The sequence below is a fragment of the Lepisosteus platostomus genome, chromosome 3 (genome assembly GCF_059453375.1).
Source record: "Lepisosteus platostomus isolate fLepPlt1 chromosome 3, fLepPlt1.hap1, whole genome shotgun sequence".
Lineage (NCBI taxonomy): Eukaryota > Metazoa > Chordata > Actinopteri > Semionotiformes > Lepisosteidae > Lepisosteus > Lepisosteus platostomus.
Window position 1 is genome coordinate 63,870,458 of NC_142613.1, and position 24,841 is coordinate 63,895,298.

Here is a 24,841-nt window from a genome sequence, read left to right on the forward strand (position 1 = left end):
GATCAATAAAAGAAACAGAAACGTTCATGTATTATATTTATGATTCAAATGTACATCGGTAGTTGATAAGGTAAAGGTAAAAAAATGAAATACATTTCTTTATGAAATATATTACAATGCGGTCTCTGTAAGGCAGTATTTACTCTCGTGCCTGGTTGATTCATTAATTGCTGTGACATTAAACAGTGTGTCCTTTTCTGCATGTGCCAGTTGGTCCCCTTGAGGTTGATACAGCTGTTGTCAGGAGCTCGGGGACTGGGAGCTTGAAAGGCCTGCAATTGTGGGGGATTGGAACAGAAAGGTCAAAGGTGACAAAGGGTAGTTAGAGAGGATGACAGGTGAGGACCTTGACGAAGGAAAGCATGGAGAATTTTTTGCCGCAGAGCCATAATGAATGAAAGTAACAAAAATCTAAAATAGTATCCTATGAGAATACCCTGTGCTTTATTGGTCCTATTTCTGTCAGAAATAGGTTTTATAACTATAAGAATTTGTTTTATAACAAATATTTTTGAAAAAGTTTAGAAAGATTATAGAAATATAGGAATGGTTACGAAGGAGAGGAGGCCTTTCAGACTGTCTAGTTCATTTGGTTGCTAGGTCACCAAAACTTGGCAGAAGGAAAACACTGCTCATCATGGGAGTGTAGAGGAAAGACTTCATAACAGTCTGAATGTTGGCGTTATAGGAGAAAATACATTTAAATGAGGACATTTTGGAATCTAAGCAATTGAACTGATCAATAAATACTGCTGATTAAAAGCTGAGCGGGAATGGAAAGGGCCAGGGTGAGAAACTACATGGATTAAAAACTGCAGTGGTGCTCTGCACTTGTTCAGACCACCACATAACAAAATCCTAAGCAGTTTTTCTCTAATGGCCTTATGGAACATTTAGACATTTGACCTAGTATTAAAATGCTTATTAAAATGTTTATGCCTCACATAAAAAGCACAGGCAAGCATCAAATGCACTAGTGAAAAGGAAGTGTAAAAGACTCTGAGACTTACTATTGGTATGCTGGTATAACAGAACACGAAATTAATATTGACCAGTGACACGTTTTGCTCAGCATGCTACCCATGCTCTTTCAAACTCTAACAGTAACATGAGAGAAAGCCAATAAAGCAGTGATACTGTCCAATTATATAAGCACAAATACTCTATATTGCTCTGTACCTACCCATCTATAAAGGAATCATTGATAGAGCATTAGTATATTGCTCAGTTGTTGCATATCAAACATCTGTGCACTAGAATACCTTGGTATGATAGTTCAGATTCTGGGACCTACAGCTGTCTGAGGAATACTCAGAATACTCACCATGCCAGACTATGAAAAAAGATTTAAAAAATAATGCTATCCTTTATCAACAGCTTGATAAAGCAGTGGTTATCCTCTGCTGGTTAAAAGTTAGAGAAGAAATATTTAGTATATCCTTTTCATTCTATGCTTTTATATTACTGAGGACCATGTGTTGGTTTCACAGGAAGAAAACCACAAAGATGGGACCAATTACTCCCTTGACAAGCCAAACATGAAAGGCAGATGGTGACACAAAGGGATGTGTATTGGTTAAGGTTTAGGTGGTGTGAAAATCCAGTTGGTTTGGTCAGGGACTCCCAAGTGACAGGTGACCTACAGATAAGATACAAACTCAACTGAAAGCTGAAAGGATCCTCTGAAAAGCTTTGAGGTCAGCTGTACCTAAATAGTATAACTGCGTCAAAATATGCTCAGGTGGATATTGGAAATATTTACTTGCTGTTAGTATTCATGATGTAATCTACAAGGAAATCCTGCATCTCCCAAACACCATCTGTGTTTACACAGGTCAGGAACAATTCAAAGGGTTCTAATACAGTATGACTGTGTCTTTGTTGGCTGCTGCAAGAGTCACTACCAATGGCACTGCCATGCAGAAAGTATTCTATATTGCAATTTGAGCTTAATTGAAAGGTGATTTGATTTTTGATGAAGGCTGGTTAGAGAGTGTTTGTAAAAAGAAAATCTAATTTAAAACAATGTTCATATGAAGAACAACAACCACAAAAAAATTTAATTTCAAACAATATTTCTATAAAGACAGAAACAATGTATTTGTGCCCCCCAAACTGTGGACCTAAATTAAAGTCTGAAAATAATCAGAACAACTTAAAAACAATAGGGACCCACATCCCTGTTAGGCCTATGATTAGGCCTATGTGTGGTGCCAGAAATGTTTAAGTACTGATTATCAAAAGTAGAATACAAATCTTCTTCTCTACCCTTTTTGCAGTCTACCAGTTTTATTCTTTATAATGCTGTTCAATACCTATTGAAAGGACAAGTCTGTAGCTATTGAAGAGTCAATACTAGAATACTATCGTATTCTTGCATCTCAGGTTAGCTCCATCTCAGTCTTAGTTTGATCAAGGTCTTGATTCAAAGTCTATAAATCCTCATTCTCCAACCTAAAATAGCACCTGTTGACTCCCACTGAAAGATCCAACAACTGCTGGTGTGACAGCAGAGTAAAAAGACAGGAGAGTAGTAAAGTGTGAAGCCACGTGTGAAACTTAGCTGAATATACTGTATTGTCTGTATTACAACATATATAACCCTTCTAACAATTGTTAGTACTGAGCTTTATAATATCACTTAATGAAGCACCCAACACAAATTTTCAATCCCTTGAGGAGAACGCAGAAAGAAATTAACATGCAAAAAAAAGTGTGTGTGGTTTTATTTGCCATAATTTCCCTTCTCCACCTACTTTGAGCATTCCAATAGCCACCCCAGTAGATTTGGCAGCTGTGCCGTCCCCTGGTTCACATACTGTACATGTGTGCAAATGGCAGGTGGGACAGACACTGTTTCTCTCAAGTTTCATTCTGCTGTGTCACCTCTTTCCATGGAAATGTCTTTCTCCTGGAAGGCAAGGACGGACATGAGTCTCTCTCTGTCTCTCTCAGATTTGCCCTTCCACAATGCACCTCAAACACCAGCTAATAAGTGTGTATTTAAGCCACATGATGATCCTGGTGGCTCAGTAATGTTATTAATCCCAGTCAAAATGGGATTCAATTAAAGCAATGTTTTCACACTGTAAATTAAAAATGCTAATATTAATTAATTAGCATTAACATTTAACTCATTTAAACTCATTTGCCTCAATATTACTAGTTTCCAAATGAAAACGTTGTGATTCTTCTAAAAACATAGACACAATAATTCCATGTCAGTCAATAATCAACACAGTCCATTATAACCAACGACTGTGTTTAAATTGGTGCTCACAATAAGAAGATAATGGACATTACTTAGCGCATTTTAGTTTTTTTTTTTGCAAGGGGAATAGCACATCAAGATAAACACCAGAATAAAGTTTCCAAATTATAAATTCCCTAAATTAAAGATCCTAGATTCCCACCTACCAAACCATAGAAACTTAGAAACACAGCAAAAGACAATAAAAGTAAGAGTAATCAACTTTTAATGTTCAATTTAATTAAAATATTAAAAAATACAACATAAGATACAAAGAATTTTCCACTCTTGAGTCTGTGGGTACATATTTATGTCTTCAGATTTTATGATAGGAATAAATACAATTAACACTACATTTCATTCAGTACCAAAATCCTTTGTTTCAGTTACACAGTAGTCTAGGGAAGCAGCACAGTAAAACACTTCGCCATTAAACCTTTAGGAATCCAGAGACATTTTCACTGACAGAGGCATGATACGACTAACTCAGAGAGGAAGAAAGATGTTCAAGCTTTGTTGTCAAAGTACCAAAAACACCAATATGTTGACCAAGAGCTTAATTTTAGCCTTGCTTTCTTTTTTGTCTGTTGAAAATGGGAACACACTAGAGCCAGTAAAATAACATCATCGTATTATAGTATTCTTGTCTGGACACTTATTACATGAAATGTGCTGACTAACCTGTTTTCTTTATCAAAGAATCAGTGATGCCTTAAAAGCTACTAAAAATTATCAATATGTGAACTTTAAAAAAAAAATCTTTGTCTTGTCAATAACCATGAGCCACTCAGTCCAGCTTCCTAGCTAGTGTGCAGTTAGCAAAATGCTAAATCAGCAGCCAGGCTTGTCAGTCAGCACAGAGATGTGCTCCCAGCTGCTTAGCTCTCTGCTCATCACCCGCAGATATTTGTGATTAAAGCTGCCCTGTCCTCCTCTCAAGAGCAGGCCTGGCCCATATCCATTTACAGCATCCTCAGCGGGGTTTAGCATTTGGCCACACTGCCCTCACAGAAAACCCTGCCTATTATGTACATTATTTGTATTCCTCACCCCAAGAGTCATTTCTTTATATGACATCCTTGCCAAATAGTATTAAAATAACAAAAGGTCATTGTTCAATGAAGTTGTAGTTTTAGCTTGTTCATGAACCTGCTCCAACCACTGCTATGAGATGAAGGGTTTTTTTTATTTGTGCGTTAAGACATCATGACAGTTCAGAAATGCATGTGTGGTTATAGCATGCTGGCAAAATTCTTATGCATTGAAAATAAAATAAAAGCATGTTAAAAACTGTTTTTTTTTTCAGAGAACACACATTCTTCCTTCACAGTGTCATAAAATCTCCCTCATGCAACATTTTTATCTTTGAGGTAAGGGTTTGGGTTGTGTTTAGCACACTCAGTTAGCACACTCCTAACAGAAGAAGTGTGATAAACATTCAGCAATAAATACGTAAAGATGCTTTCTGAGCTACTGTGTATATAAATCACTACCATTGACTGGAATACAAGCTGCACAAACTTCTACTGATGACATATGCTGTAATTTGCCCATATAATCCTCATTAATGCAGATCTACTGTAGCCTTCACTTCAGAATAAGGAGTGGAATGTTTGTATTGATTTATAAGATGCCCATAAGGTCCTTACAAAATAAAATTTAGTTCTCACTTTCATTTGAATATGTAAAATGATTAATTAATGACAGACAACCTTGTAATTACCCTGTTTAGAACAACTTTCTTTATTGCATTTTGCATTAAAATGTAAAAGACTTCAGACAAGTGGTGCCAAATTTCAAGTGGAATTTATGCAGAAATAATATCCATTCATTTTCTAACCACTTCATCCAATACAGGGTCACAGGAGAGCTGATACAGTTTGTCAGCAAGCAACAGGCACAAGGCATGATACAACCTGACAAAGACACCAGTCTGTGAAGGGCAAACACAGATACATATACACATACTGTACACTCACACCTAGGCTAGTTTTGAAAAAGCTAACCTAACAGTTTGTCTTTGGACAGCAGGAGGAAACTGGAGCACCCAGAGGAAACCCACACAAACACAGGAGGAACATACAAGCTCCACACAGATAGTACCACAGAACTCTTAGCAGAGCAAAGGTACAGTAACAATACTAAACCACTGTGCCACCTAAAGTGTATTTTACTCAGAATTATTTTGCTTTGAATAGTTACTTTACTTCTAAAGTATAGAAGAATAATCATTGCTTCATAATGGTTTTGACTTTTAACTGAGATTATTTGTGTAATGAGCAAAATCAGAGGTGGAGTGGAAGCAAAGGTCCCTCAGTACAATTAGAAGTGGAGTTTTCCATTCTTGGTGTAAAACAAAACAAAAGAGTTTGTACTGGCATTTAAATGGTCTACAGTGATGTCACTCGGAGATCTGCAACTTCAAGACCTTTACTAAAATGACAAAAAATATTCAAAACAACCAAGTGGTATTTAAATATTGAATGATTTGAGAAGTGTTTTTCAGATCTACACATTTTTACCTCCTAGATTTAATTTATAATTTATAAGAGTAGGCAACTCAACTCAGTTTCCCAGTCGCTTTGTGTCTTTTCAATATTAAGACCGACTTAATTGAGAATCAGTTACAAAGCACCTATATGTTTCACCCTCCACTGTGTATACATTTTGCAGTTGCATAGACATTTGGCAGCTTCCTGCTGCCACCTAGAGGTCAGTGATCTGACCAAGAGTTGCCATTGTGTGCTTTTGTTGTAGAGCATATTATTAGTTTTGTATTTTTAAGTGAATTTAAAAAATGTTAGAAGAAATAATGTAAAAATGAGATGGAAATAGTTAGTAAATATAATAATACATAATAAATTATTATGGAACAAATAATAGGTTTATTCCATGCTGAAAAGAGAAGAAAGAAAGAGCTGTGGCTCCACAGCCGAAACGTTGTGCTTTCTTTCTTCTCTTTTCAGCATGGAATAAACCTATGACTTGTTCCTTTGCAGCCTACACATGCTGAGGCAGCTACCCAACTGAACTACTGTACATAAATTATTATTACAGCTATGCCAGGAATGGGATGACACAATGGTTAGCATTGATGTCTTGTACTGGGCTCAATTCCAGACCTGGGATGCTATCCATGTACAGTTTGTATTATTTTCCCCCATGTTCATGTTGGTTTTTGCCTGGTGATCCCGTTTCCTCACACTGTTCAAAGAAATACTGGTACGGTAGGTAAAAACTGGCCCCAGTGCGAGTGTTTGTGTCTGTGTGGGCCGTGCAATGGACTGGTATCCCATCCGGAGTGTTTCCTGCCTTGCGCCGGTTATGCGCTGGTATAGACCCTGGCTCCCTCATGACCCTGAATTGGATGAAGCAATTAGAAGATGAATTATAAAAATGCACCCTTTTGGAGCCTGCATAAAACCTTCTCAAAGACTGCAGTACATGAGATGTTATTGTAGCGCCTTCGCCTGGTGCTGCGGCCGGAGATCGCCCAGCTGGGGTATACGGCGAGGGGCAGGACTGGAGTAGTAGTGGCCAGGGTGGGGACTAGGAGAGCCACTGACCAGTGCAGCTGACCCATTGCAAAACGGGTGTACAGAGTGGTGAGATCGCCCGGATTCGTGTGGTTCCCTGGTTTCGCACCCCTTTTTATACTTGTACCCAATTGTCACCCTATCCCTGAGTACCTGTACCAGAATAGTCCCCAGTGTGTTGTGCTCTCTCTCCCTCTCTCCCTCTCTGGCCCTCTCACATTCTCTCTCTCTTTTTCTCTCTCTCTCTCTGCTCACACGTGGGGCTGTAGTTGGACTTGCTGTGGTTGTGCTTGCTGTGCTGGATAAATAAAAGCTCAGTTTCTCATTTAAAATGAGAGTCTGAGTCACTGTGTCAGTCCTCGCCGAACCCTACAACATTACATTATATGTATAATCCTTTATGACCATTCTTCAATACAGTATGTGCACTGTAGGTTTTCATAAAAACTCAAATCTTAATGCTAACCTTAATCCTAGGCCTAAACTCTAAGACATACTATAATATGTACTTTAATGTATAATATAAAGTAATGTTTCTATTATGTCTTTTTGAACAATAGTTATTAAGCATTGCGAACATTGCTACAGTCCTCAGCAATCCTAAGTCCTAACCTCTGAGAGAATTATAGATAGGTGACAATCAAATAAAGTGTAACAGTTGTTATTATTAGAAAATCCCACAGGGGTGTAGCTCTGGGTTTGAAAGCATGGGCATGAAGCTAGAAGACCCTTTGTTCCTTCAAGTCTTGCAGATGCAATAGGTGTTATCGCTTGAGAACAGATGTACCGTCACGCTTACATGCTTCAAAGGAGCTGGCAAGCAGTCAAAAGGCTCTGCTTTTGCATCTCATTTCAATATATAAAATAATAAAAGTACTGGGAGATTTTGACAAGGGTCTGCACAGACTAGTCTTAATAAACAAAAAAAACCCCCAAAAACTCACATAACATTGTTACAAAAAATGAGAATGTAATTCAGTACAATGCTGTTTGCAATATATAGCACTTACAATGAATATCCTGACACTGTTGTTGCAGGGTTTCTGATTGAGATCTGGTATATTTTTAAGAATAACATGAAGAAATGTACATGTAAATGTTGTTCCATAGCATTATTTCGAATCTGGAGCTCAAAAATTAAAAACAAACCATTGGAATAAGTGTAAATGTAAAATATAGGACATTTAAATCATTTTTTCTTTTCTGGGAAACAAACACTTCATTCTTTTCTTAGTAATTTGATGGTAAATACAGTAGACTGAGTTGTATGGCTCCCTCATAACATGGAGAAACAAATGTGTAACATCTACATGTGACACACTACACATTCTTTCTTCACAAAATCTTCAGGGGATAAAAAGGAGCACGACTTAACCAACATGCCATTGGGTTTTCTGTTAACTTCATGGTAATACATAAAAGAGCTGGAACTGAAGATAATATGTATATAAAAGATATGAGAAACTGCAGTTCTGGAGTATCAACTTCTAATAGAAGCTTTATTGAATGATTATTTAGTGTATTGATTAATTTAGAATAATAATAACAACTAATTCTTTCTGAAAAGAAAAATGGATGACAATTTCTTCTGCTCATAACTCCATAACCTTGAGTATGTTTCCTAATATCTCAAACAAGGTAAATAGCTTACAATATGAAGGTGGTATGAAATTCAGCACTGAAGCAATCAAGCCCTGGCAATGTATAAATAATGATACATCATACCCACAGGTGGGTGCAAAGACCGAAAATGTCAAGTGATAAACAGATGTTTCCTAAGAAAAAGAGAAGCAAACACTAAAACACCATTGAGCTTCCCTAATATCTACAGTACAGATAAAACGTTTGTGAACCCCCAATATAATTATGGGAATTTATTTCCCACCAGGATATGTTTGTTTAATCTAAACTGGTCTTTTCTTAAATAACCAAAAATGCTTATATATATCAATTTGTTGTTTTTTAAGATATACTGGTGTATACAGTAGAAAATAATGAATAGTTAAGAATTAGTACATGTGTAATAATAAGTGAACCTTAGTTTACTTCAATTAAGAAGGTAATTCTAGTCAGCTGGTTAAATACTGTAATTGGGTAACAGAAGTTACAAATAAACTGACTGAGTTTGTGCAGCCCTGCCCTGCCCTGCAGTATATAATGGTCAGTAACTTAGTGAATTTCTTCTTAAGTAAAATAAGTTTATTCAAGAAAAATCTTCAAATGTCTCCAACTTGAAGCAGTTTTATAGAATTTCTTATAAAACTTTCTTGAGCCACAGTTTCTAAAAGCCAATGTGAGAGACTGTTAAGCAGTCACAGGAAAGGTCTAGTTCAAGTCATTGTTATTCAAGGAGGTGGCATCAGTTTCTGGTTCTAAGGGTTCACTTCCTTATTTACACACCAATGCTTACTGTTGTATCATTTTGTTACTTACTGTAAATAGTCTAAATACATTTGAAGTCTAAAATATACATTACAATATACATTCTATTTCTACGGGACAAATTGTTTAAATTCAGGGGGTCTGGATGCTAATATATTAAAATACTGTATATTGCATCTCAGCTTGCTGAAGATCATTTTAGGAGTCAGTTTATATTGGAGTTTGATCCTCTGCTAGACTGGAGTTAGATAACTTAGTTGGCAAAATGTTGGTTAACTCTTTCAGTTACTTGGATTGTGAGCACAAATACAATTTAAAACGTATAAAAACATGTATAGGAAATACAGTACAATTAAAATTGTTTCTCTCTCAGTACTGTATCTTCTCTGTTTTTTATCCTTCCTCTTGTAGTAGCAAGGCTTAGTGTCATTGATGTTGGAAGGCATGCCGTGGAATGGCAGGAGAGCGTAAAAAAGACCTATGTGTAGCGGCAAAACGGTGGTTAGCCCGGGCTCAGCTGGTCAGACAATGTTGGGAAGAAACCTATGTCCTTAGGCTGCGGAAGAGATGACCTGGTGCGAGGCGGGTCTCAAGACATCCGAGCCCTCAATGCTGAGTAAGAAGGAAAGAGTGACCTGGAAATATATAGACACACCGGAAGGACAAGCAAAGCACAGGGAAACTAGGGACAGGACAGAGTAGGAGCGCCCCCTAGCTGTAGAGCGAGTGACACTTAGACTATTGTCGTTAGGATGAAGTGTTCAGGAACAGATCAATAATAATTCTCCCAGTTCAAATAGAAAATCAACCCGAAACTGCTTATCTCCTTTGAGGAAGTTCTTATAAATGTTGGGGATATGGGAGACTGACAATTGATGAGTTCATTCATTGACGCTAAAAAGGACATCACAAATTGGACTCATCGTGACACCTCCAATGATGAACTGCCAACAGCGATGCCTGTCTAGCTTTCCAAGGGTGAACCTCAGATGGAAGTCACCCGTCATAAATCCACAGATTTATGACCAGAGGGATCTACTTATGTGGACAATCTTACCTAAGAAGAAAACTACACATGTTGACCCCAGAACCAATCACCTCCTGTGATCATGTGACTTGAAAAGTTCTGCACAGCAATTTGAGATGCATTTCAGGCTCATGGTCTAATCTCTTTGACAGCTAACTAACCAGTCACTGCCACCACAAATATCCTACCTGTATCTAGAACAAAGTTATCTTAAAGTAACTGCTGGACTGACCTTTATAAACAAAATTCTGCCTAAGACTTCTCTGCCACACAATAAGAAGAGCTCCCAGCTATAATTCTGTCCGATTAGCAAAATGCAGTTGGACTGTTGTCGACACAACTGAATATCACAGAAAATTCAGAGTAGCAGCTAAAAAATACAGGTGTGCAGACTTTCTAAGTGCCTTGTAATCTAAATCTAATTTGTGGCTAGACCAGAGTCAGATTTTGAGCATGTTTCCCAATAAAGGAGCTATCATCAGTGTGAGACAAGGTAGAAACATTCTCTACTGTTTCTTTGTCCACTGGACTTTCTTTGGCACAATGCTGACCAACATTTTGCCAAGAACGAGGATACATTCAATGTTCATTTTGTAACCCCCGAGAATTTAGCTGTAATCCCAAATAAATTATAAAGTAAATTCAATTAAAGTTGAATTCAAGAAAGAATATTTACTTGTCTGCTGAGTGTATGAACGTTGGAGTAGTTGTATGAGACTGTATTACAGTCACTCTATTTTAACCGTTTTACAATGAATATGTTTTGCCATCCCTGTGTGAATGATTATCCACAGGCTTATTTGCTTGGGCAGCCAAGGTGAAATATCTTAGAAACCTCTGCGGAGAGGAGAGAGTGTTCGAGAGAGGGTGGAGACAATAGGCACAATAGGGTCCAGGTCCAGGAACGAGAAATGGGGGTCAGAATCCAAGGGAGTCCTCAAAGAAATCCAATCCGTTAGGCAAAGTCGTGGTAAAAGAACAGGCAGAGAGGTCTAAATCCAGAAGAGACGATCAGAGAAGGCAGTTGAATACGCGAGGTAGAAGCTCAAGACAAGAAACTAGCCTAGAGTAGTGCATACAGAAGGTTTAAGTACCACTCAGGATTGGATAGTGTACTCGATAGGAGTTGATGAGGAACCGCCGTGGGTGATAGTCAACACGTGTGGCGGCACGTAGTTGTAGTTGAAGTTAATAGGTAAGCGCTGAAGCCGATGAGGACCGATGGTTGTAACAATATTCATACCAATAAACTGTATATTTATACAGATATATTTGGCATTATATTAATAAAATTGTATATTGTGTAATGCCGACACACTGGTATTGGAATGCAAACTTGAAGATAAGGACCGGTATATCACCATTGGTTCCCATTCTAAAAGGGACCTTGTTCATTCAGTAAACCTTCCACATTGAAGAAACTCATAACTCATAAACAAACAGTATTTGGAATGGGTATTAGCATCAGCTACAGTAGGCAATAGAAAACATTATTGTTTAAAAACAGTGAAGCATTATGTAAAATAATATTAATGAACTAATGTTCTTTAGCAGCAATTGTATCTCTTCTTTTGACCATTTGATAAACATAAAGCTTCCTGAGATAAAATGAACAACCAAAATGAAGTAAAAAAAGCATGAGTTACAGAAAATATGTGGCATAAAACACTTCAGCCCCAGATTAAGTCTGTTTAAAAGGTAAAAAAAAACAAAGGGGAAGAGAAACAAGTGGAGGCCATTAAGCTAATTTATTTTGTTTGGTAGTTAGGAACTAATTGACTCAAGTCCCTATCCCCGATGTCCAATTCAGTACCGGGATCATTTATCCCACTCCGCACCACTACTTCTTGGATCAAGTACTGCTCTCACTTCACGTATTATCCACACACTTAACCCCCCAGAGGTTTATTTTCTCTTAATGGGAGTTTTTGTTTTCCTCTCCACAGTGCCCACATGGATCTGTCATAAGGCCATCAATGCTTGCTACCCAGTTCCAGAGTCCATAAGAGCCCTAGCAGTTAGTTCCTCACACTTAATTTATCGTCAGATAGCAAAGGTGTCACTTGCCATAAGGTTTACACGCCTCTGCACTTCCTTCGAGCCAGCCACTCCGTCTGTCCAGGAAACCCTCATCAAAGTTAACGGCTACAAAAGACCTAGCTGCAACTGTCTACCTCCATCTCTCCTCCTGATCACCGTGTGAATCAAGTGTCTCCAATTTCCATTACTGCTTTTGGGGAACACAATCGCAAACATGGGCCAGTACCCATCCAGATAACACCAGCACCACTAACCCAATCCACTAATAGCATTAGTTTTCTTAATAGTTTTTAGATTTGCTTTCCCATCTACAAAAAGCGTACACGGTTTCTCATCGTTTAGACCCTGTGTTCGTTTAAATTCCCTTCCGTCAACGCCTCGACGCGTACCTATAATAAGAGACCAGCCTACGCCAACAGAATCTGACTTCACTACAGTAAACCTATACAGAACACAGACAGGCACTCTGACCACCCTACTGCCCCATCAATCCATGCGTCACAGACCACACCTTCTTCAAGCTCCTCCAAATTCTGCATTGGTGGCTTGGGGTCCCGGTTCTTTTTGGGGGTCCTGGCCTCATCGTCCTATGGCCAGGAGGTAGACCCTCAGCCAAGCAGGTTAAGCCAAATTTCAACAGTTCATTACGCTTTGATCTTGGGCGTTGTCATTCCTAGTGAAATACAATACTGTAGGTACCTTTCTTGGAAATGTGAATCTCTTTTTGCAACTATTAAAGATGACTTTTTTTCTTTTTGTTATGCACAATCTCCCATGGTTACATTGGTTATTAAGCAAATTTCATAGCATGCCATATATGTGTCCAATTAAAATATTAAGAATTGGAAGAGTATATCATACAAAACAGTGTCTGAGTTTTGGATGCTTGTAAACAGTGCCTAGAAAAAGGTAAAATTGAACTACACTGTCTCAGAATTGGTAAACCTTCACTCCGACACCCTCTTCTTTAAGTCCTACAGAGATTGCTTCTTCTTCTTGTTCAAAACTAAACTGAACATGTTTCTTTTCTCTAGGTTACAATTTATTACCACTGAAACATTTGCCGTTATACAATATACAGTAGTAACTGAATATCTGAACACTGCAAACGAGGAGTCAAAAAGCCCATAGTGATTTGCTAGGTGTGCATAGGATATTCATCCTTGGTTGTTCATCCAATATGTTTATATTGTTATACAGTAAAAACAGAAGAAAAAAAGACAATTAAGAGTCTCTCTTTGTGGTAAAGGTTACTACAAATTGGAGGGCACGCATGTTCTCTCTCAATGATGTCAACGAGCATACTGTCCTTATTATCACGAGAATGTTATTCTCTTGCATTGATCTGTGAACATTCTACTAAAATTAGCCTGCCTATATCTATTTAAATGATGCCCTTGCATGCGTGGAGGGAAACCCCCACCCATCTCTCACTTCAATGTAAAAGGGCTTTTCTTCCTCTTCTGTAGAACTTTTCAAATCTTTGAAGGGTGAAACAGTAATTATTTTCTCTTCAGTGGAATAAGCACCAGGAACGGACTGAAGTTTTCTTAAACCCAATGGGACTGGTAGGACTTCAAATTAATATTTTTATGTACAAATAGCCTAACTAGGATGGAAAATAAATTATAAAGAACATACACAAAACACTAAATGAAATTGTTGCAATGCCACAGTCTGTATTGCAGGAACACACTGAAAGACTAGTGAAAAGAAGTACAGTATAATGTATACTCTAAAGGAATTAAATGCAGTGGCTCCAGAAGATGGCTCCAGCTGGAGGACATTTAATATCTGAGCAAAGACATTACTTCTTTATAAACAACATAGCCAACTCAAATGTTTTTTCTTTGGGAAAAAAAGCAGTAAAACATATACAAATTAAATACACTGTTGCATGCAAGTACTGTATTTCAATAACCCAGACAGCAGTTTAAAAAGGTAATATTAAAAAACAATGCTTAAATTTTATCGTTTGTCGTTTTTTGCTTTTACTTCTGGGGAGGCCATATAGTTGGACAGTGGCATACAGTATAGTTGATGAAGATTCAGGACCCAGAGTTCTCTCTAAATGTTAACTATTTACGAAGCAGTAACATTTAAGAATTGATTTGACTATTCAATACAGAACCATGAAAACAGAGATTTTGATTGTTTTGATACAGTGTATAAATGTTTTATTTCAAGGGCAATGTATCAGTCGTGGCCATTTCTTTTCCTCGAAAGATTTCTTCTTTACAGGCTTTACAGTTGTCTCTAACTCGTTTCCATCAACAGAGTTACTCAGGCTTCCAATGTATGCTGGAAAAACTCTCCGGCCATAATCAAGATTGTGTTGTTTATGTACAAACTACAATGACCTGTGCAGTACTGCTGCATGATGATTATTTGTCTGACTTTTCAGGGGCTTTCTGTTTGGATTTACTGATTTACTGACAGTACTTCAGAAAAATCTGGTCTATAGTGCATAGTCAAATCAGTAGCATTTACATTTTGCAAGCCTGATTAACATTTGAATAACAGAGATGGCATATTTCTGGATTTTCCACCTACCAGTGTCTGATCTCCTCTTACTCTACAGTAATAATATTGTAGAGACATACAACCATACATTCTTACTACATAATTAAGACACCATATATGGTGAAATGCGGTTTTAAGCAATTACAATAGAAAGAGTATAAAATATTTAGACACTTTCCTTTTGCATTTGATGGGCTCTATATATACAAACATATATTCAGCTAAGGTTTGCTTTTGTGTTATAGAAGATTGTATCTCATGGAATGGGGGCTGATTATCCATGACGATGCTGACACTCCAAAAAATTCTGACATGGTTAATTCATGGACTGCTGCATTTCACACGCAGCTGTCAGCACTGTAGATTCACTTCTTCAAAAGTTCATGTATTTTTATTGTACATCACCTGCTGTAGCCAATGGACCATGTCTGACATTGTTTGCATTTGGGGGTAAACCAAGAATTTCATATTTGACCAATTTCCTTCATGTGTAACGATATAATAGAATTTTGAATAATTGTAGGTGGTTCATAGGGACATACAGAAGGAAATACACAAAAACTGTTTGTAACGTGTCAGCTTTTTGTCAGTAATATGACTCCTATACACACTTCAGGTCGTTTTCAAGATGACTTTACTGTCAAATTGAGTTTAATAGACCATTCAGGAATACAACACACCAGCCAGTCTATAATCATGTAATAGCTGTATTTGATTATGAAGCAAGACGCATGAACAGGCCTAGTTCCTGTTCACAGAAGGGGTTAATAGTAGGGCTTCCTAGTAGGGACGGGATGCGGACTACCCTAGGAGACCTCAGTGCTTCCTTGACAAGAACGTTCTTTCATTCCACTGGAAGAGGAAGCACACCATCGCTGGACCCCCCCCCACCCAATGACAAAGAAAGTTTGAGCTCCAAAAGAGGAGCCTCTTGGACCTCACCTGCATGGTTTTCTCATGTGACCAACAACAAAACCTTGTGGTTTTGCAGTCATAGATTTAAAAACAAATGAACTCTAATAATAATGTTTCTTTATTAGCCCTATACAATTTCTTGCATTAGGAATTCATCTTTTCACATACCCCAGCTTTTCTCCACAAGACACAGACAGGGAGAGAAGCCTGGGGTCAGAGCAGAGGGTCAGCCATTGTACAGCACCCCTGGAGCAGTTGGGGTTAAGGGCCTTGCTCAGGGGATTCCTCTGCCAGCCACAGGATTTGAACCAGCAACCTTCCAGTCACAGGCACAGATCCTTAGCCACAGAGCCACCACTCCATCCATATAACACAACTGTTAGCACTGCTGTCTCCTACTCCGTGTATTTTCCCCCCATGTTCACCTGGGTTTCCCCCGGGTGCTCTGGTTTCCTCCAGTGGTTCAAAGACATACTGGTAGGTTAGTTGGCCCTTGTATGAGTGTGTTCGTGCTTGTGTGTGTGCCCTGCATTGTGCCAAGGGTGTACCCACCTTGCATTCGTTGCTTGCCAGGGTTGACTCCAACTTCCCCGAAACCCTGAATCGAATTAAGTGCTTAGAAGATGGGTGGATATGAACTCTGTTTCTATCCTTTTATTTAATTCTATTGATGCATGTTTTTGCACATCTGATGTTGTTTTTGCACATTACCTGTTACCTTTTTGTTGTTTTTGCACATTGCCTGTTGTTATTTTTGCACACTGCCTGCTGTCTCTGTCTTTCTTTTATTATACAATTGTATTGTTGTTTTTTTGTACTACTTATTGTCTGAGAGCTAGCTAAATAGCATTTCGTTATACCATATACCTGTACAGTATATGAGTATAATGACAATAAACTTGAACTTGAACTATTTCATCAATCTCTACTATCCTTATTTGGATTTACAAATACAAAATTAAATCACAAACTAGACTTTTCACTAAGAGTTTGGAGGGAGATTTTTCAGCTTGTAAACGATTTCATCCCTTCGATGGTACAAGTTCATTTAAATATTGCTAAAAGTGAACTTTTGATTGAAAAAGGAAATCTTGATTCTAAAATAAACTGATAGCTGCAGCTAGTTTTTTGTTTTAAAATGTTCTTCAAATTCACTTGAAAATGGCCTTTCTGAAGATAGTTTGATGTCTCACTTTAGTAATTTCCTGTTCTCCTGCTGCAGCACAATTCCCATCCGGAGCTACATCCAGGAGACATAATTGAGTTTCCACGGTCGAAGCATTTTTCCCACTTTGGAATTTATTATGGTGAGAGAGATGGAGTCCCCTATGTGGCACACTTTACTTCTCGAGGTAAGTTACTCTGAGCTGAACTCAGAAGTAATGTCACGTACAGAATGATGTAACTGAAGGCACTTTTACACTATTTGTTATACGTAGTTTACATACAGTATGCTGGTATTTATTATTCATTAAATAAAACCAGATTTGTGTCTTCTTTGCACCCTTAAGAAGACACCATTTGAGAAATATTTTAGTTATATGGTGATTATTATTGACTTTTTTTTGTTTCTTACAACTTCCAACTGGCACTGGGATGACTGATGTAATACTGTAAATCATTTACTGTTTTTTCAGTACACACAAAAGTTGTTGACGTATTTTTCCCACCAATCAGAGCTTTTAAAGGCAATGGGACAGACACCAGTTCTACTGTACATTGAGTATTAAAAATATTTGTTTTCTTCCACAGATTCAGATTCAAAGATCCTTCTATTTGGCAGGGCACTGAAGTCAACTATTAAAATTGACCCTATTGATGTTGTCGGGAAGAAATACAAAGTAAACAATTATCTAGATGACGAGCATGCACCCCGCGATTTTTACGTTCAAGTCAAGCCTGAGATAGATGAGGCCATGGGAAAGATGGTCACCTATGACATCCTATTCCACAACTCTGAGCACCAAGCCACACTCTACCGATATGGGATCAAGAAATCAGTGCAGGTACTGTAAATAAGGGCTGTGATTATTTTGGCCTCAAGCTCCTGAACCCAAAGTGGCAAAGTAATCTTTTCGGATACAATAATTATACCAAGGAAATATGTGACTCTCAGACACACTCCATAAGGTGTTGTGAATCTTTGTTCAGGCTTCTTCTTTATTTGTACAGTAAGTGTGCTCTTTCAACCCCTTTAACCAGAAACTTCCAGCAAAGATTAAAATGTCCATTACAAAGGGGGACTGTGGAGGTGGGTCAGGAAGTACTTTCACCCTAGTTGAGGTAATGGGAGGTTAAGTAGATGAGATTGTAGATCTTGCCTCTAGAGTGGAAACCTGTCACGAATCACACGCAGGCATGCAAGCGCTACCACATTTCCACGAGCTTTACTCTCCCTAAATGCCCATGCACCAATTAACTCATCACTACTAAAATCCTCTCTTGTCTTCCTTTCCTTGCTCACTATTGAGGTTTCCTCCCTGAGCTCTGTACTTGTACGTTCCCAGCCTTTTTCCCTAAAGATTACTACTCTCCCGGCATTTCGACTCTCCGCTCACGTCCTCGACTTCGCCTCCCGTTTTGGTGCATCGCCTCCTCGGAACCTTCCTGGCTTCTGACCCCAAGCTCTCGCCCTCTACTACAACTTCGCCACCCGTTTTTGTACCTTCTGCTCTCTGAACCTTCCAAAGTTTTGACCTCCTAGCTTTTGTCCAAGATAACTTCTTCGTCCCCCGATTTGGCATAGAACCAGAGTTACCAGAATAGCCACACACAGTGTCCTGCCGTCTGTTGCCTAGTGCTACATGACAAAACCTGTTTTCTACTTTACTGAATTTCTGATCTGGTTTTTGCTTTGAATCCTTCAAGTCCCATTTGAGTGTTAAGCTTGCATTACCATGATATGAAAACAAAAATTTTAAATATTGTCTATATTTTGGTAGCTAAGAGGGGATTAAATTTATACAAAAAACACATGAACCCATTCTGGATGAATTTTTCAACTGGTGTGATACTTCCTACCTAGAGAAAAACAAAAACAAAAGAAATGACTTGTGATTTTCAAAAACAAACCAATATCGTTCCCACAACAATACATGGTGAATCTGTTGGTACGGTTAACAGTAACACATTTCTGGGCACTGTGTTTGACGATAAACTTAAGTTCACTGAGAACATGGATATCATCGTGAAGAAATATCAGTAGTGCTTATATGGTATGAGTTCCTCTTGAGATAAAAATTTTTATCAAAGGTATTTTTACTTTTTCTTCTGTTGGTTCACTTTACTCAGTGAAAAAGAGAAAAAAAACCTTGAACATGTTTTAAACCTCAGCTCTAAAATCATTGCTCAGCCTGTAAGACTCCTGGCACAGATATATCACCAGCAGATCCTGAAGAAGGCCTGTGCCATCACTGAAGACCCATCTCATGTGTTCGTTGTATACACTGCAAAACAAATAAAAGTAAATCTAGGCTTGCAAACAATGACTAAATGGAGTCTTACGAACATGATGTCTATTGGACAGAGCCCCCCCTCAAATGTACATGTACTTAAATACCTTCCCAAATGCTACTCATTTAGACAAAATGGCTCCCTTTCTGGCAAAATGCTGTTACTGTACCTCTTAGGGAGGTGCCTGAGTCATTACTACTTTGGCAGGTGCCTTAGTTACTAGGTACATACAAACATCACTTCACCCCAAACCCGGCCAATTTTCCTTTTGGAGACCAGGGGATGTTGGAGCTCATTTTTATTTTTTGCCTTACTTCTTCCAGCACATCTCTCTCTTACTAGAGTCTTGCCAGAGACTTGCCAGAGTCTTCTGAGATTCACGTGACCAGAAGTAAGCAACCCTGCTCCTGTGGTGTTGGATTCCTGCTGGTTTTAATTATCGCGTGATTACGACCTGATAAACACAGACCGAGTTTAGTCCACTTATGTCATTAAGGTCTGGACCGGGATTATGTACACAGGTGCTAGATGCATTGCAAAATCCTTGGCTTTTGAGAGACCTGGTTTCAATTTTCCACCTTTTCCTGCCCTTTCTTTGAATGTCACCCTTTTGTGTAGGAAGAACTTCAGGTGGACATGGTAGAGCTCTGGGAATCGTGGACAAAGGCTCCCTTAGAATTTAGTTTCCTCTGGATCTCTACAAGGCAGGAGCAGGTGCTGAGCCACACAACATCTCAGCAGGATCTTGAATTAAGACCTGCGATAATTAATGTACTGCAAAGTCATTTGTTGAAGTGTCGGGGGTGGGGGCAAACACTGGGGTTTGCTCTCCCGCAAACTGGGACCACCAGAGCTTTATTGCTATGCTCTGTGCCCCTGTGGTCTACTGTTGCTGAACAATATTGTCAGCTGCAGTACAATCCAATAAATGTGTTCCATGGCAAACAACAAAACATTAAGATTAATTGATTGATCTTGGCATCCGCAAATCCAAAGTCTCAACAAAGTATAAGACTCCATTGTAGAAAATGGCTTCCTTTTTTACAAGCAGAAGAAAGCTATTTTCCCCATCTAGTGCGTATGGATGTTAGTAGCTAACTGATTTAAGAATTCGATTTAGCAGTTTCTTGAGAGAAATGAGGATACTGACTTGGTAGCTTCTTTCATATACCCAGGGGCTTTTTATGTAAAAATGTACTTCCTATTCTCAGTTTTAAGAAAGTCGTTTCCTCTTATGTTCACTGGTTCATAAAAGAACTATTTCATGAAATCAATGCTCAATGCTCTTGAGCCGCAACACTTGTCTGTTCCATAAAGTTTCCATGTGGGACTATATCCGGAGATTTTGACATAAAATGGTGATGAGCTATCCTGACAGCCCAGCCTCAGAGAGGAAAAAGGGAGGTGTTGGGTAGATAGAGTCTGATTTGGTGACTGCTAAATCATCAGAAGAGATCCAGTGACAAAGGCACTACGTCAAGATGTAATAATTGAATTTAATTTCTTGGTAACTTGAATTATAATAATAACTATGTTTTTTTCATCTTTTATTTCAATGTTAAAATCAAAGCAGTACACAAATCAATTTACATGTAAAATGGACATTGTTGTTTAATTATCTCTCAGCAGCAATACAAATACAAGAAGTAAGGATAACAATAACAACTAAAGTTAACTTCAATATTCTCACCTGGTAGATACTTTAGATGACCAAAAGAGAACTGAAAGATTCATCTTAATTCCACTCAGTATGTAGGTTAATGTGTTCAAATTTAGAAACATCTTGCAACACATATCTTGCCCTAAAGTGCTCAATTGATCTTAGACCAGGTTGTCACCCTATGTATTACGCATATTTCTTGTTCAACATGGAAAAACAATACTATATATGTTCATAAAATCCACAACGAACATGGATTTTAATAAGGGTAACAAATTAAAAAGAGCATTGATATTGCTGCACAGCTAAACTACTTTCTGCTGAAATTAAAATCTCTTCCAAGTGGAGGGTACTCAAGTATGAACACGTATTATACAAGAAAAACCTCATAATGCCTTTATGAGGCATTTGTGATGTTAAGTGATTATTTTAGTTTCTTTTTACATTAAAAGAAGTCAAAAAATCTTTATCAGCTGTGATAGAATTGATTTAATGTTTTTTAATGTTGCTTTATCAGTCTTTTGAAGCTGTATTGGGGTTGTTAATAATTCTCAGCTAAATTAGAAAAAATGATGGAAGAAGCATTTTCTATAAAATAATATGCAGTTTATGTACATTTATCTTGCGCATGTCTATTCACAGTACAGTATATTCACAAAGTATAATCAACTGATTGAACTCCAGCAACTTCTTATATTTATCTGGGAAAAAAAACACTAAGGTGAACACTTAGGGAATTTAATTTTTTGGGAACTACAAAAGTCATTTTTAATATACACTACACTGCGCTGTTTTCTAAGTTTATACTCCATCTAGTGGAGCTATTAAATAGGACATACTATAAAGATTCTAAAAGGTGGCAGGTACCTTTAAGTGGGGTGGAGTAGTGGTCAGAACTGTTACCTGACAGTGCTGGGGCCCTGGGTTCAATTCCAGACCTGGGTGCTACTGTATCTGTGTGGAATTTTATACAGTCTCCTAATGTTAATGTTTCCTCCCACAGTCCAGCAACATGCTGATAGTTTAATTGGGTTCTGGGTAAACTGGCCCTGGTGTGAGAGTGTGTCTGTGTCTGTGTGTGCCCTGGAGCTCTGTCCCAGGTGTATGCCTGTTGCTGTGCTCCCCTGAAAACTTGAATTGTATGAAGCTGTGAGAAAAATGATGGTACTTAAAGCTTGATTTAATCAATTAAATCAGAAATGTTAAGTCCTGGTTTTTGGGGTGCTGGTATGTCTGAGGGTTTTCTTTCCACTTTAACAATTAATAAGCTAACCCAGGTAGTTATTGGCATAGCTAGACCAACTTTTCAGCTTCTCCTAACTCCTCAGGTGCTGCTACTTTAAAAAGACCTTGAGAACTTGAAGACGCATTATACCTCCAGGACCAGGGTTGGGAGAAGAATTAGGAATTGATATCAACTACCCATTCCTAATTTTTTCATTATTTTCATGTTATCTTCACTCTTTTGTTTTCATGAAATATAATGAAAGAAATGAAAGACAGAAAAATATCACTTTAATAATATGATTGTGCCTAAAATAATATTTTTGAAATTAAAATAATACTTTTGAAATCAAAACCATTATCAGCATTTCTAAATATTTTTTAAAATTATATCAGAGTTGTGTCCTTGCCAATTAATGAATTTTTCTGACAGGGGACCAGACACTTCTCACATATTTATTTATTTTAAGACCCCATAGATTAACATTAGTTCAGTTGTATAGAACTAATTTTTTTTTTCTTTTGTAGATTGAAAAGATCTATGCTAAGATACTGCCCACCTGGAAAGATCTGTTTGAGAAGAAAAAAATGTAAGAACCCCAGTAATAATCACAGAGAAATTAAACTTCATATATAAAGTACCCACAAATGGAATGATGAAAAATATTATTAAAAAATGGAGCCCAAGGTATACATAACATTTATGGAAATTTTCTCTTAAGATTTATATTTTCACTTAAAATTTTTTGTAATCAATGCAGTTGCTGTTTTAATGTGAAATTCCTCAGATAAACTGATGAATGTTGAAAATGCTCATGTGTGAAAATAGATTTCCAGAGTTATGATGAATAAAATTGATAATGGACTGTGTAGTGTGAGACTGAATTGAGAGACAAATAATTTACTGTGTGTTATATTTTAATCACATTATCTTTTTTACATTATCTTGTAAGAATTTTTAGTTACCTTAAGATTTATTGATGCACTGTTCTATAATGCATGCAATAAAATTAGTAAAATTAGTTTTAAAAATGTTTTGTAACTGTTTTGTAATATTTTGTCTGTTTCTTAATTGCCCGAAATGCTTTATGGAAGTAAACTGATTTATAATTTCACCTTCTGTCATGTTTTTGTGCAGTATGAACTAGCTCACTGTAAGATATTTTACACATGTATAAATGACCAGCTTTCACCACCTGATTTTTTGTGTCTCAACTCAGCACAGAATCAGACAGAACACAGAAGAGTATAAATACTGTATGTAGTATCAATTCTAGTGATTTGAAACCCACTGAAAATGTCAGGTACTAAATAGATTTTTTTAAATTACACTACATAACTTTAATCTGTGGCTTTATTATTTTGTAATTTTCATAAATAAACCTTATTGTCACGAGAGGAACCACAGTTCAGATATTTGGTTTCTGTGCATTGGTTGAGGAGCCAGTGGTGCAAAGCTACCATCTGTGGGGGTGTGACTGAACACCTCCAAATCGGAATTCCCCCTAAAGGGAATATCTGGTGATTTTTCAACACGGTTTCTCAGCATTTACAACATGTGCAATTTTAACTTAACTACACGGTGATCATTATGTAACTTTAGGCCCAGTTCTAGAGGGTTACAAAAATTCAGCTCTGTGAGAGCAAAATAAACAACACAGGGATTCAACAGAAACCCACTCCTTAGATTGTGTGCTCACAGCTCCTGTTCAATCCTTTCTTAAGTTGTAACTAGTGGGTTTGGAGAATGGGGTTCCTTTAAATTAATAATAATAATTGCTTACACTTATATAGCGCTTTTCTGGACACTCCACTCATAGTGCTTTACAGATAATGGGGACTCCCCTCCACCACCACCAATGTGCAGCCCCCACCTGCATGATGCAACAGCAGCCATAGTGCACCAGTACGCTCACCACACATCAGCTATCACAGGGGAGGAGAACAGAGTGATCCCATTCATAGATGGGGTTGTTAGGAGGCTGTGATTCATAAAGGCCAGGAGGAAATTTGGCCAGGGTGCCAGGGTAACACCCCTACAAGAAACACCCTGGGATATTTAATGACCACAGAGTCAGGATCTTCGTTGTACATCACATCCAAAGAACAGTATTCAGTCTTTTTACAGTATAGTGTCCCCATCACTATACTGAGGTATTAGGACCCACACAGACTGCAGGGTGAGCACCTCTTACAGGTCCCACTAACACCCAGCAGCAACCTTAGTTTTTCCCAGGAGATCTCCCATTCAGGAACTGACCAGGCCCATACCTGCTGAGCTTCAGTGGGTTGCCAGCTGTGAGCTGCAGGGTGATACTGCTGCTACCTCCAGGGCCTCATACTGGTTTATGAAGGTAAAGGCTGAATATCTCTATGGTGTCCCATCCCTACTCCTTGTCCAAGCAACTGCTGCTGCTGCTAATGTGAATGAATCATCCTTTGCAGTGTATCATTATGTTGGGACCAAGATCCCTTGCTTTCAGCTCCAGAGGAAATTTTGCTGGGGAGGAATTTGAGGGGAGAGTACTGTCCTGTTTGGACTTTTTAACTGTTTCCCCTTTTCCACCACAAAATGCTAATTTTCTCCCAAAACTCCCGTGCACCTCTCTCCATCTTTCAACCATTTTCAGTAACTATCACGTACATTTTCTTGTAGTGATATGCTCCCTCCTGTATTGAACTGCTCCAGTGACTTTTTCCCTTTACCTCGTGGCTCACCTTTTCTCGCTTTTTCTGTCAAAAGGGAGAGAGATCCATTTTTTTATCTCTTTTCTGCTTGCGATTCAGAGAGATAGCGTCTCCCTGCTTTTACTCCTTCTATGATTAGCACA

At 38.0% G+C, this 24,841-nt stretch overlaps 1 protein-coding gene across 1 annotated transcript; it reads left to right on the forward strand.

Annotated features, from left to right (window-relative positions):
- The first annotated feature begins 13,669 nt into the window (after positions 1–13,669).
- Positions 13,670–23,125, forward strand: plaat1l (phospholipase A and acyltransferase 1-like). Its single transcript, XM_088626409.1, has 4 exons — positions 13,670–13,803; positions 16,896–17,025; positions 17,426–17,679; positions 22,539–23,125. The coding sequence occupies exons 1-4, from the start codon at positions 13,795–13,797 to the stop codon at positions 22,602–22,604; spliced, it is 459 nt and encodes a 152-aa protein (XP_088482535.1). The 5' UTR covers positions 13,670–13,794; the 3' UTR covers positions 22,605–23,125.
- Positions 23,126–24,841: the final 1,716 nt, after the last annotated feature.